Source organism: Petaurus breviceps, unplaced genomic scaffold (genome assembly GCF_028583685.1).
Source record: "Petaurus breviceps papuanus isolate PSGF00001 unplaced genomic scaffold, PetGlider_PUasm1.0 90849, whole genome shotgun sequence".
Taxonomy (NCBI): Eukaryota; Metazoa; Chordata; class Mammalia; order Diprotodontia; family Petauridae; genus Petaurus; species Petaurus breviceps.
The window spans coordinates 11,732,740-11,745,219 of record NW_027187361.1 but is presented as its reverse complement, the minus strand read 5'-3'; the positions used below and the strand labels follow the sequence as shown (position 1 = coordinate 11,745,219).

Below are 12,480 nucleotides of genomic sequence, written 5' to 3'. Positions count from 1 at the left end.
AAATTAATATTGATTAGAGAAATTCAAATTAAAACAACCTTGAGAAATCATTTTACACCTATCAGGTTGGCTAAAATGATTGAAGTGACAAAGTGTAGCAACAAGTACCCTAGCTTACCCAGGATAGCTGCTAGCATAGGTTTTATGATCTGTTTATTTTTTAAAGGAAAGCAATTCAAAAGGGGATAACAATCTTAGTTTAATCAAACATATATCATTTACCTAGTTCAGGGGAAAAAGATAGCACCCTGAACTTCAGAGAAAATACAAACAGAAGTTTCAAGCAGACAAAAAAATACAAAGAGAGAAAATAACACAATTCAACAGACCAACAGACAGGGCTTCTAGCTATCTGACCATTACTTACATACAATGTTGGTTACCAGAGAAAGAAGCACCAATATCTGGGGTTTCAAAGCTGGGGGGCTCACTTATGGAAAGAGTTATGTGATTTGGCCAGATGAGACTATAGTAGCCATTGATATTATTTAAAACATCAAGAAATTTCCAAGCCCTTCCATTCAGTTCTGATTCCAGTTTGTTGCTCATTTATAATCTCTAACCATTAGAATATAGGTTCCTTGAAGGCAGAGGCCCCATTTTTGTGATTCTTTTTATCTCTAGTTTTTAGCATTGAACTTGATATTGATAAGAATATGTAATAAGTACATGTTATTTATTGATTAATGAAAGATCTATCTATCATTTCTCTCTCTCTCTCTTTCTCTCTCTCTCTCTCTCTCTCTCTCTCTCTCTCTCTCTCTCTCTCTCTCCCCCTCCATCTGGTTGATTTTTTGTGCCCTCCTATCTCTGAGTGAATGCAAATCATAACCATTTTCTCTTTTGGCCAGAAACCCTTTGGGTCTTCCCCTCCCAGTTTGATTTTTTTTTTAAATTAAATGGGTCATCCCTTGATTCAATTCCTAAAGAGGCCAGTTCGATGAATAGATGTTGCCTCAGTCAAAGTGAGCACTTGAAAAAACCTTAGCCTAAAAGGGTCAGGGTCTCCCAGTGCATCCTGGGCCATCTCCAGTAGTCTTGATCAATATCTGGCCACTGTACTCAGCTCCAGAAGAGAAAGTGAGATTGGTGATTTTGCCTAGCCCTCCCTCACTCAAATCAAAGTCAATTACAAATCATGTCATCCTCTCCCTGATGTTGTGGGATGAATGAAGTACAAACTACACAAATATCTATCTACACATCTATCTATCTATCTATCTATCTATCTATCTATCTATCTATCTATCTATCTATCTATCTATCTATCTGTCTGTCTGTCTGTCTGTCTGTCTGTCTGTCTGTCTGTCTGTCTGTCTGTCTGTCTACTCAAAGAATTGCCCATTCAGCTGCACATATCATCATTTGGGCAATAAATCTTTTTCATTTGCCTATTTTTTTTTCTTCACTGTAGTCCTACTCTGAAAATGTATCATGGAATGGTGGTGACCTTGGTCCCTAAAAGCAGTGGATCATAAGTTCTATCAGAATTTACCTAACTTTGAGTGGACCTGGTGATGACCTATGTTGTATGTCAGTTGTCAACTGTCCAAGTACTAGCCTAACTAAATTTGGAGAGGGTAATCACCAGGTTGGTGACAGAGTGGTAATTTTTTTGGAGGGCTAGGCAGAGAGGGACACAGCAGTCATCACAGACCATCTACTAACATATGAGGGGGTTGTGATGTGTTGGCAGAGTACTGACACCAACAAAATTGTAGATCTTTGAAGTACTGAAGAATTATCCTTTATCTTCCCATCTCTGTATGCGGTGGTTGGATTAGGCTTTTTCATATTACTATATATTTTTCTTTTTTTCTATTTTCATTAGTGATCTGGGGATACATTACAATGAATACAGTGGAATATGAAAACAGAAAATTTCAGTTCACAGACAGAAACACTCCGAAAACCTCACTATCAGTAGGGAATCCTTCTTTTCCTTATACTCTGCTCAGTACATCTTCTAGAACATTAGTGAATGCCTTAGATTGGCTTAGCTTCCTGCCTTATATCTCTCTTGATTTCAGCACTTAAAATGATGGAACAGTTATCAATATAGTCAAAAATGGAATTGAGTTTTGTAAAATTTTGGCTTACACATGTGACTATCTGGCTTGAGGAGAATGTTCCAGGCTAAATCTTATATTACATAAGCCAAATGCATGTATGTATGTGTATATGCAAACACACACATATATATACATATACATATAAACATACGTGTGTGTGTATTCTTAAGTGCTTGTTGAGTGACCAATTGACCTACTACTTAGATACTTGGATGAAACTATGGTCTTTTACTACTCCCACTGGTACAGCTCCATCCTTTTCTGGTGCTCACACAAGACCCACCATCTACCATTTCTATGTCTTTCCATAAATTCCTCGTAGATTAGTACCTGAGGCACTAGATCTTTTCTTTCTTTTTCTTTCTTCCTTCCTTCCTTTCTATTCTCTCTGTGTGTGTATGTAATACAGTAATAGCTAATATATAGATAGTGCTTTAGGTTTTGCAAAGAACTTTACAAGTATTATCTTATTTTATTCTCCCAACAACTATGGGAGGTGGGTGGGGTATCTAGGTGTCGTAGTAAATAGAACACTGGCCCTGGAGTCATGAGGACCTGAGTTCAAATCCGGCCTCTGACACTTAACACAAAAACTAGCCATGTGACCTTGGGCAAGTAGCTTAACTCCAATTGCCCTCCAAAAAGCAAAAAAAAAAAAAAAAACCCAACAACTATGGGAGGTAGGTGCTATTATTATCTTCATTTTACAGTTGAGGAAACTGAGGGACACAAGTTAAATGAATTGTCCAGGGTTGCACAGCTAGGAAGTGTCAGAGGCCAGATATGAACTCAGATCATCCTGACTCTAGGCGCAGAACCTTATGCTGTGCCACCCCAATGAACATGATGAACACTGAGTCGCGTAGAAAATGATGAAGTTATGGAAAGTGAAGTAAGTAGAGCCAGAAAAATGATACACATAATTACTGCAACAAAATATGTTAAAAAAAACCAAGAAACACAAAATATTTAAAACAAAGTGTTGTGAAGTTATAATGATTAAGTTTAGTTCCAAGAAAGAAAAGGGAGAAAATATCTCCCCTCACTCCTTTGTAGCTGTCCAGATCCTTGAGGATAGGATATTACATCAGAATTTTTCAATGAATTGATAGACTTTACTGAGTATTTTTTTCCTTCCTTAAAAATTATATATTATAAGGAATGGCTTTCTGGGGTGGGTGAGTGTAGGTAATATAAAACAAAAGATATCAATAAAATTTTTTTAACATCAACAAATAGCAGGCACAAAAAGATCTTATAGGTTTTTTTTATAAGTGAGACTAAGAAGGATGGACTGATTAAGGACATTCAAATGGTTTCTACTTAACTTTGGAATATTTGATTTCACTGATGGTATAACTAGAAACTCATCACCAAGTTAGTAACAGATTATTATTATTGTTGTTATTATTATTAATGAGCAGCTGGATGTCATAGTGCATAGATTGCCAGGTCTGAAATCAGGAAGACTCATCTTCCTGAATTTAAATCTGACCTCAGACACTTACTGTCTGTGTGTCCCTGGGCAAGCCACTTAACCCTCCCTCAGTTTCCTCATCTGCAAAATGATCCAGAAAAGGAAATGGCAAACTACTACAGTATCTTTGCCAAGAAAACCCCAAATGGGGTCACAAAGAGTTAGACGCAACTGAAATGACTGGACAATAATTATTATTGTTATCATTTTGCCACAAGTTTCAGAAACCATATACTAAGTTATTAAAGCATAGGATCATAGATTTAGAAGTATGTGACCTCAGAGTCTAGCCATTTTGCCCCTATCATTTAACTGATGGGGACACTGAGGCTTTTATAGATTAAATGACCTTTCCCAAATTACAGGGATAGGGGCAGAGCTGGAATTTGAATCTTACCCTCCTAACTCCAAAGCTAGCATTGTTTGCATGCTACCATTTTCTAGAGAAGTTTCAACCTGGGTGGTAGGGGTGACATCTACTAGCATCTTTGCCACATAGGCTAGGCTAATTTTCCCCTAAAGGATAAGGAAATTGTCCTGGACACTTGATTGACATATGGGACCAAGGCTGTAGCCATTGCAATGGTAATAGCAAACACACACTTATTGTTTACCATATGCCAAGCACTGTGGTAAGCCTTGGGAATACACATACAGTTCAAATACAAATATAGAAATCCCTGCTGCCAAGGAGTTTACATTCTAATGATGGAAGATAACACATAAAAGGAAGCTGAAAACATAGAAGTCGTGGTGAATAGGCAGGAGACAAAGGTGGCCAGTGTATGGAAAGTTTGGATGGAGTGAGAATTGGAGAGGAATGAGCCATGACTGACCTGGGCACCTTCCTCAACTGGAGGTCCTGGAAAGAACTCAAACTGTGTGACCCCATTTCCTCATCTGTAAAATGAGGATAAAACCACCTTCCTACCTCTCAGGGTTGATATGTGAATAAAATGAGATGTTGGTAAAGATTTTAACACTTATCTGCTTAGGTACTTACTAAATGTTTGTTTCCTTCCCTCTGGTTGCTTTTTCTCTGTGCTACATGGCCAAATGGTTTCTTCAGAGCTAAAGCAAATAATTTTATCTACACAGAAAAAAGTAAAGGATTGAACACTTATCTGACAAATCTGATCATATAGAAAACTAACAGGTTGTATTTGGGTCAATAAAGCTTCATTTCCCTCTAATAATAGTAGCTAGCACTTATATACCACTCTAAAGATTGCAAATTGTAGGGGAAATGTGTATGTACGGATGTGTGTGTATTTACCCAAACAGGTTATACGTATCTACATGAGTCTGTCCAGCTTTTTTTTTTATAGGGAGGCAGCATGAATATCTCTCCTGTCTCCTCTGCCCACATTTCTCCAAAAGAAACTGATTCTGACCAGAAAGGGAAAGGAGATCAGCACCAGAGTCTGAAATTCTGTTCTCAGAAAATGGGTACTAAGTTAGAATTATAGATGCCCCTTCCCCCAAATATAGTTAGTTAGTTAGTCTAGGGGAAATAATTTACAGGCTCAAGTTGAGCACCTGATTGCTATCTCCTCACAAGGAAAAAATGACTCATGTTATATATCCAAAGTTTAACGTCCCACAAATTTCACACATAGCCAAGAGCAAATATTTATTCAAGCCAATAGCAAACAGAAATCAGAGAAAATACAAGATTAGAATGAACTAGGCAATATACAACATGAATGAGCTCTTCCACTTGGGGAGAAATATCTCAGCTCAAGAGAGAGACAGAAAAATAGAGACAGAGAGAGAGAGAGATTGAGCCCAGATCTCAACTCAAGGGGAAATTGTCACAAGTCTAGTATAGCAAGCTGGCGATAGGGACATGATCAAGGTGCTGGCTGCTCGACATGTCAGCTACTTCCCAGAGTCTCTCCCTTTAGGGATCTCTTTTGAAAAGAATCTGGAACCATGTATGTTCTCTTTTGAAATTGGAAGCCAGAAGATCAAGGTCTCTCCTCTCTTTAGCTCTTTCTAATTCTGCTCCTCATACAAGCATGGAGAAATCAATCTTTACCAGTGAGGTGGGTCTTATGCTAATAGGCTTTGAGACATGGATTTCATACATAGTATACTATTTTATCTTTACAACAACCTGGGAGGCAGATTATTATTGTTATTATCATATTCTCCCCATTTTTCAGTTGAGGAAACTGAGGGCAAGTGACTTGTTCAAGGTCATATAGTTTTGTACTCAAGTCTTCCTGCCTTTAGGTCCAACACTCTATCCTCTGCATCAGCTAGCTTACTATAAATAGTTTTTCCTTGATTTTCCCGATATTTGTCTTCAAATCCCCACTTAACTTTGTCTATATAACAGTTGACCTTCCATTTCATGTTCACAAAATCATTTGCTTGTTTTACCTCATTTGATGCTCACAGAGATCCTATGAAGTTGGTACTTCAGGAATTATCTTCATTTTACAAATGAAAAAAACTGAGGCTTAGAAAAGAGGGGTAAATTGCCTATGGTAGCATAGCTAGGTGATCTGAGGCAGAGTTCAAATAAAGCTCTCTTCTGACTAGAAACCAGGTACTCTTTCTGTTACCCCGTATTGCTTCAATGTAAAAAAAACAAAAAACAAAAAACGAACAACACCTTGCTTTCCACATCATAAAAAGGTCACTTCTAGGGGCAGCTAGGTAGTCCTGTGAATAGAGCACTGGCCCCGGAATCAGGAGGACCTGAGTTCAAATCCAGTCTCAGATACTTGCCACTTACTAGCTATGTGACATGCTCCAATTGCCATGCCTTCTCTCCTCCAAAATAAAGTCACTTCCATTTAAAGCTCCTAAATTTCTCGGGAAAAAAAATTGTTTTTTTTTTGGAGGGCAATTGGGGTTAAGCGACTTGCCCAAGGTCACATGGCTAGTTTTTGTATTGTGTCTGAGGTTGGATTTGAACTCAGGTCCTCCCAATTCCAGGGCTGGTGCTCTAGTCACAGTGCCACCTAGCCACCCCTCAAAAGAAATTTTTGACTTTTTTTTTTAACAGAAATTATTTCCAAAACATTTTGGGGGGAAACCAAATTCTATCATTTCCTAAAAGATGAGAAATGATGGGCAGGTAGAGGGAGAGATAAAGGTGCAAACCTCCAAGACCACTGGTCATTGAGAGATCCTTTCTTGGTTAGGGATTTCCGAGTTCTAAAAGTGGGATGTATCCTGCATTGTTCACCATCATCAGAGTCTTGTTTAAATGTGGAAGAGGAGGCAAAGGTTGGTGAGGGGCAAGGCCATGAGTCGTCACATCTTGTTGTCTTTTCTCTGCAAGAACATGTTGTAAATTCGGAGGTTGTTGACCCAAATCACCACTGAATTTCTATGAGAAAGCTTTAATTGGCCTCATTTTACAGACGGGGAGACACAACATTCTAGTTAATAAGTGACTGAGGCCAAATTTGAGTTCAGATCTTAACTCTAGGCCCAGAGCTCTACCCACTGAGCTACACAGCTACTAGTAGAATAGGCTTCAGGGAACTATAACCTACAGTTCTAATCCTGATTGGGTTACTAACTAGTTTTTTATCTTGATCCCTGTGCCTGAATTTTCTCATTTATAAAATTAGTAGGCGGTCTAGTCCAACTAAGAGAAAGCTCATGGTTTTCTTCCTCTTTAATCAGTCTCTTTTCTTGGCTCATCATCCTCCTATGCCTCAAAGCCTTAGAGCTGGAAGTATCCTCAGAGCCCATCTAGCCTAACCCATTCATTTAAAAAATAAGGAAACTCAGGATGAAGAAAATTAATTGACTTGCTTAAGATCACATAGGAAGTGACAGAAATGGGGTTTGAAGAAGAGTCATATAACCAGAGCCTACCACTTCCTTTCTAGCTGACATTATGCCTTTAAGCCTTCAAATTCATTCCTTTCCATTTATTTTCTCCACCCTCTCTTAACTTTCTATACTCTCTTATTCTGGTGGTTTCTACCTTTGTTCAATTTTTTTTTTCCAAATATCTTTTATCTTCAACTCCTATTCAGAGTTTATACCTGAATTTTCTACTGCTTTCTGAATATTTCTGTATGAATGTCCCACTAATGCCTGGAACTCTACATGCTCAAACCTGTTCTCATTTATTCCTCAGACCTACGGAAATTTAATTCACCATTGAGTTACTAAGCAAAACCTTCCTAGCTCCATAGGTCCTAACACGTTGTACACCACTGGCATAGCTTTTCAAAATCTAGGATTGGATCTACCCAATGGGGTGGTTTATAGGGAAGTATTAGCAAGTAATAAATGTCATACTTTAATATATTCATACTTCAGAACTACTAAGATAAGGTTTCAGGAGGATAAAGAAGATTTTATTTTGCCCCATTGTGATGCCAACCAAAGGCAACTTCCCAAGGTTCAAAAGACCAGCATAGGTGCTCTCCATTTTATTCAGTGAAAAATTAAGAACAGACAGAATCAAAATATAGCATACTTGAAAATACAGCATTTACCAAGTGTAATTTAATAATCTCCAAGTACTACCCCACCCCTGGACATTACATTCATTTAATCAATCACAAAATCCCTCTTCTAAATACTGTTCCACCCCTAGGCTGTACATTCATTTAGTCCATCACAAAGCCCCTCTTCTCAAATGGAGATTAGTTTCCAATCAAAAGTACATTTATTTGCTTAATCACAGAGCACAAAAAAGTGAAAAGTTCCCCACCCTTGGATCACAGTTGAATTTACCCCAGAGTTACAACAAGCTTAAGCACAGCATTTAATACCCAAAGAGAGGTCTTTTCTTCATCTTGACACGAGGCAAGTTTTCGGCAATCTTTGTTCCTGGGGAGACAAAGCCTAGCAAGGCCACAAGATACATTGCTAGTGCCTTTATTAATTCATTCTCTGTCTGAAGAACAGTCCTCAGACCCCTGAAAACATTAGCAAAACCCCCTTCCAGGATTTCTGTAAACATACAACAAGAAAATCCTTCTTCAGGGCTTCTGAACCAACAGCAAGGTTTCCAAGCTTCTGCAACAACAGGACTGTCCTTCACCAGTGGACAGAATTCACTCTCTGTCTGCAGAACAGTCTCAGGAGCTCTGAACCAACAGCCAGGTTCCAGAACCTCTGCAACAACAGGACTGTCTTTCACCAGTGGACAAATCTGGCAAAACAACCTCAAAACAGACAAAGTACCAGCATAACAGCCATGTCTCCTTGGTCTTTGGCAGTTCTAGGTGGCAGCTCTCAAAAGTCCTGGGCAATAAAAACTGGCCCTCAGCAATCCTCTCAGTCTCTCTCTGCCTCCAAGATGCTGCTTCCAAAAAGTTCTTCTGCCCCTCTCTTTTCTTGTGTCTCTCTAAATTTACGTCACCAGCTCCTCCCAGTTCAGCCCTCTCTTTTCACGTCAACAAGTCCATTCCACAAGTGGGATTCACAAGCTCTGGGTTTTAACACAATCAAACTAAAAACCAAGCCAATACAAGGGGGAATCTTTAAATTACATTACTATTACACCCATCCATATGCAATGTGGAGAGTTACAGACATTGTATAAAAATACAAAATGGAGAATTACAGAAATTACTGAGTGGAGAGTTACAGAAATTATTGAAAACATTTTAGGTTGCAAGCAGTCATCTCCAAGCCTAAAGTTCCTTAGTTGGTTGGTTTTGTTTGGCAATTGTCATCAAGGCTTAATTTTATGTTATACAAAGTTTTAGGAGTTGGCCAGGCGGCAAGAATTTATTAAGTGGGTACTATGTGCCAGATGCTGTGTTAAGTTCTGGGGATGCAAAAAAAAAAAAAAGCCTGTCTTTGCTCTCAAGGAGCTCACAGTCTCTATGGGGCAAATAACAACATGAAAGACAACTATGAACAAACAAGATAAATTGGAGATAATCAACAGAGAATGTGGACTATTATAAACACTGGACTTTTTCTGGAATAGATTGAGAAACTCAGTTGTCTCTTAAGGGGTCTGGGGACTAGGGTCAGGCTAGATTCAAAGAGTCCCACATCTTGAACTCTGTCTTTGAGACTATGTTGTTCCTGTTCTAGCTTTCAAGGTGTAAAGATAAGTTTCTTATTTTTATTTGTTTGTTTACAGGTTATTTACAAATCCTATGGGGTTTGGTGCTTTTTTGATATTAGGAGTTTTATGGGACTAAGAATTTAGTTAGTGGACATTTTAAAGCACTGCGTTTTGGATAACACAATCTACATTGGCAATTTTACAATGGTTCTCCATATTAACTTCAATTGAATATACAAAGGGACTTTTGTCACCTATACAGTCCTAACATTATCTTATTTGTGCTGATCTTCCCAATCACACCAACACAATGGGAATGTGCCACAACATGGCTGAAGCCACGGTTTCCAGATGTTATTAAAAGTGTTGAGCTGCTGTGGAACTGGTGTTAGTGTAGCCCAATGTTCTTGTACAGCGTGTTCTACTCTTGCAATTACTGTACCAAATAGAGGCTCAGTGTCAGGTGAAAGGGGATTAGCTTCAGAAGGATCCCTTGAGAGGTCAAACAGCAAAGGTGGGTCATGGTGAGTTACACCCTTTCCAAAACATGGGCAAACTCCTCTTCCATAGCAGGCACCAGAACCCTCTGGGTGGAATATTGGGGTCACATAATGTACTTTCCACACTGTACCACCTAAAAGAAGAAGAAAGCAGTAGAGTTTGAAGGTGAAACTCACAATTTATTCTCATTTGACTACTGACATTATTTGAATCACTTAAAGATTTTCTTTCAAATTTAAATACTTAAGAAGGTGAAGCATGGGAACAAATTGTGGAACATGAATGTAATAGAATACTATTGTTCCATAAGAAATAATGAGCAGATGACTTCAGAAAAATATAGAAGGACTTACATGAATTGATGCTGAGTGAAGTGAGCAGAACCAGGAGACCCTTGTACACAGTAACAGCAACATGACTAATTTTGATAGACTCACCTTTTCTCAGCAATACAAGGATCTAAGACAATTCCAGAAGACTCATGATGGCAAATGCTATGCACATCCAGAGAAAGAAGTATAGTCTGAATGTAGATCGAAGCTCACTATTTGTTCTTTTATTCATTTGCTACTTCTTTCTTAATTCACTCATTGGTTCTAATTCTTCTTTACGACATGAGTAATGTAAAAATATGTTTAATATGAATGTATATATAGAGCCTCTATCAGATTGCACACTGTCTTGGGGTGGTGGGAGGGGAAGAAAATTTGGAACTCAAAATCTTATAGGAGTGAATGTTTAAAACTAAAAATTAATTAATTAATAATTAAAAAAAAAGAAAGGGAAGCATGGTGGAGTTGAAAGTCATTCATGAATCCAGGAAGTTTTTGTTGTTGTTCCATCATGTCTGACTCTTTGTGACCCCTTTTGGGGTTTTATTGGCAGAGATACTAGAATGGTTTACTATTTCCTTCTTTAGTCATTTTACAGATGAGGAAACTGAGGTAAACATGGTTAAGTGACTTGCCCTGGGTCATGCAGCTAATAAGTGTCCGAGGTCAGATTTGAACTGAGGAAAATCAGGCTTCATGAATCCAGGCCAGTTACTGTATCCACTTCTTTCCCGAAATACAGGAAGATCTGGGTTCAAATCACACCTCTGATACATCCTCACTGTATTACCTTTGGTAATTTGCTTAAGTTCTCAGCACTCTAAGTCAGATTATTGGATTGCAAATTAAAGAGAAAACGTTAATCCGAATAGGTAAAAGGAGTTTCCTCACCTAGCTGTGCTCTATATCCATGAAATTATATGACCAATGAAATAGCCAGAATAGAGGAAATAACAGATTTTCCAGCTTCTTAAGGAAACCGTTATTTTTGCAAAACTCTGAATATCTTCTAAAACTGTTGCTACTTCTATTGAATTTTTGGAGCTTTGAACAAAGAACGTCTTCTACTTACTGTCCTTTGGATGCCAGCGAACAGCATGCAAATATGATTCACAATAATGAAACATGAACTCATGATCTGATTGATGAGCTTCTCCCTGAAGTAAAGGCATCAGGTCTCGACCATCAATAACTCTGAGGGAACAGACATAAGAAGGCTAGGAGTGAGCAGCACTATATGTTCAAATGTTTCATCCAGGGCAGCAGTGGGGGACAGTGAGTAGAATGCTGGACTTGTACTTAGGAGGACCTGGGTTAAAATCTCCCTTCAGACACTTACTAGCTGTGTGACCCCAGCCATTCTATTTAGCCTCTTCTTGTTTCTGTCTCCTCCTCTGTAAAATGAGTGACTGGGCTTGATAACACATTATATCCTTTCCATTTCTAAAGCTTAGTCTCTTATTCATGAGGAAAAGAGCAAATAAAATATTAAGGTCATTTGTCATGTTTAGTTGGCACCTGAGGCAAGGTGATATAAGCATTTAAGGAAGTGATCCACATAATTTACCTTCAGCACCACTTTTGACTGAAATATAATTCAGAGGGAATAAGGGAAAAAAATGACCTAAATTATTTTATTCTCAACATGTTTCTTAGTACAATTCTTGCTTTCCACTTGACTGAAAATCACTGGATAAGATGTTTTCCCTCTGTGTGTGTGTGTGCACATGTGTGCACTTGTGTGTGTATGTATGTGTCTACACGTGTACATGAATGTGTGTTCCTTGAAAGCAACGCCTTTATCTGTTTTTGTATTCCCAGAAACTAGCATGGAATCTTGAAAATGGCAGGCAGTTAATATATGTTTGTTGAGTAGAATTGCTTTTGTTGAAGCATTTCTCTACACTCTAGTTTCCTCATCTGTAATGATGAGTTGTTGTCTCCTATGGTCCCTTCTGATTAACAATAATAATAGACAGAATTTATGTCTTTAAGTGTTTTAAGTTTTGCAAAGCACTTTACAGCTATTATCTAATATAATCCCAAGAGTTAGGTGCTATTATGATCCCCATTTTACAGATGAGGAAACAA

The 12,480-nt window shown here is 38.2% G+C and overlaps 1 protein-coding gene across 3 annotated transcripts in view; it reads right to left on the bottom strand.

Moving 5' to 3' along the window:
• Positions 1–7,928: 7,928 nt before the first annotated feature.
• Positions 7,929–12,480, bottom strand: part of ARSL (arylsulfatase L) — a 48,016-nt gene continuing 43,464 nt past the window's right edge. For all 3 annotated transcript variants that reach the window (XM_069072849.1, XM_069072850.1, XM_069072848.1), the window contains exons 10-11: positions 11,462–11,583; positions 7,929–10,190 (exon numbers count right to left, since the gene is read on the bottom strand). In XM_069072849.1, the coding sequence (XP_068928950.1) occupies positions 9,832–10,190; positions 11,462–11,583 (481 nt within the window). In that variant the 3' untranslated portion in view covers positions 7,929–9,831. The remainder of the gene's footprint in view (positions 10,191–11,461; positions 11,584–12,480) is intronic.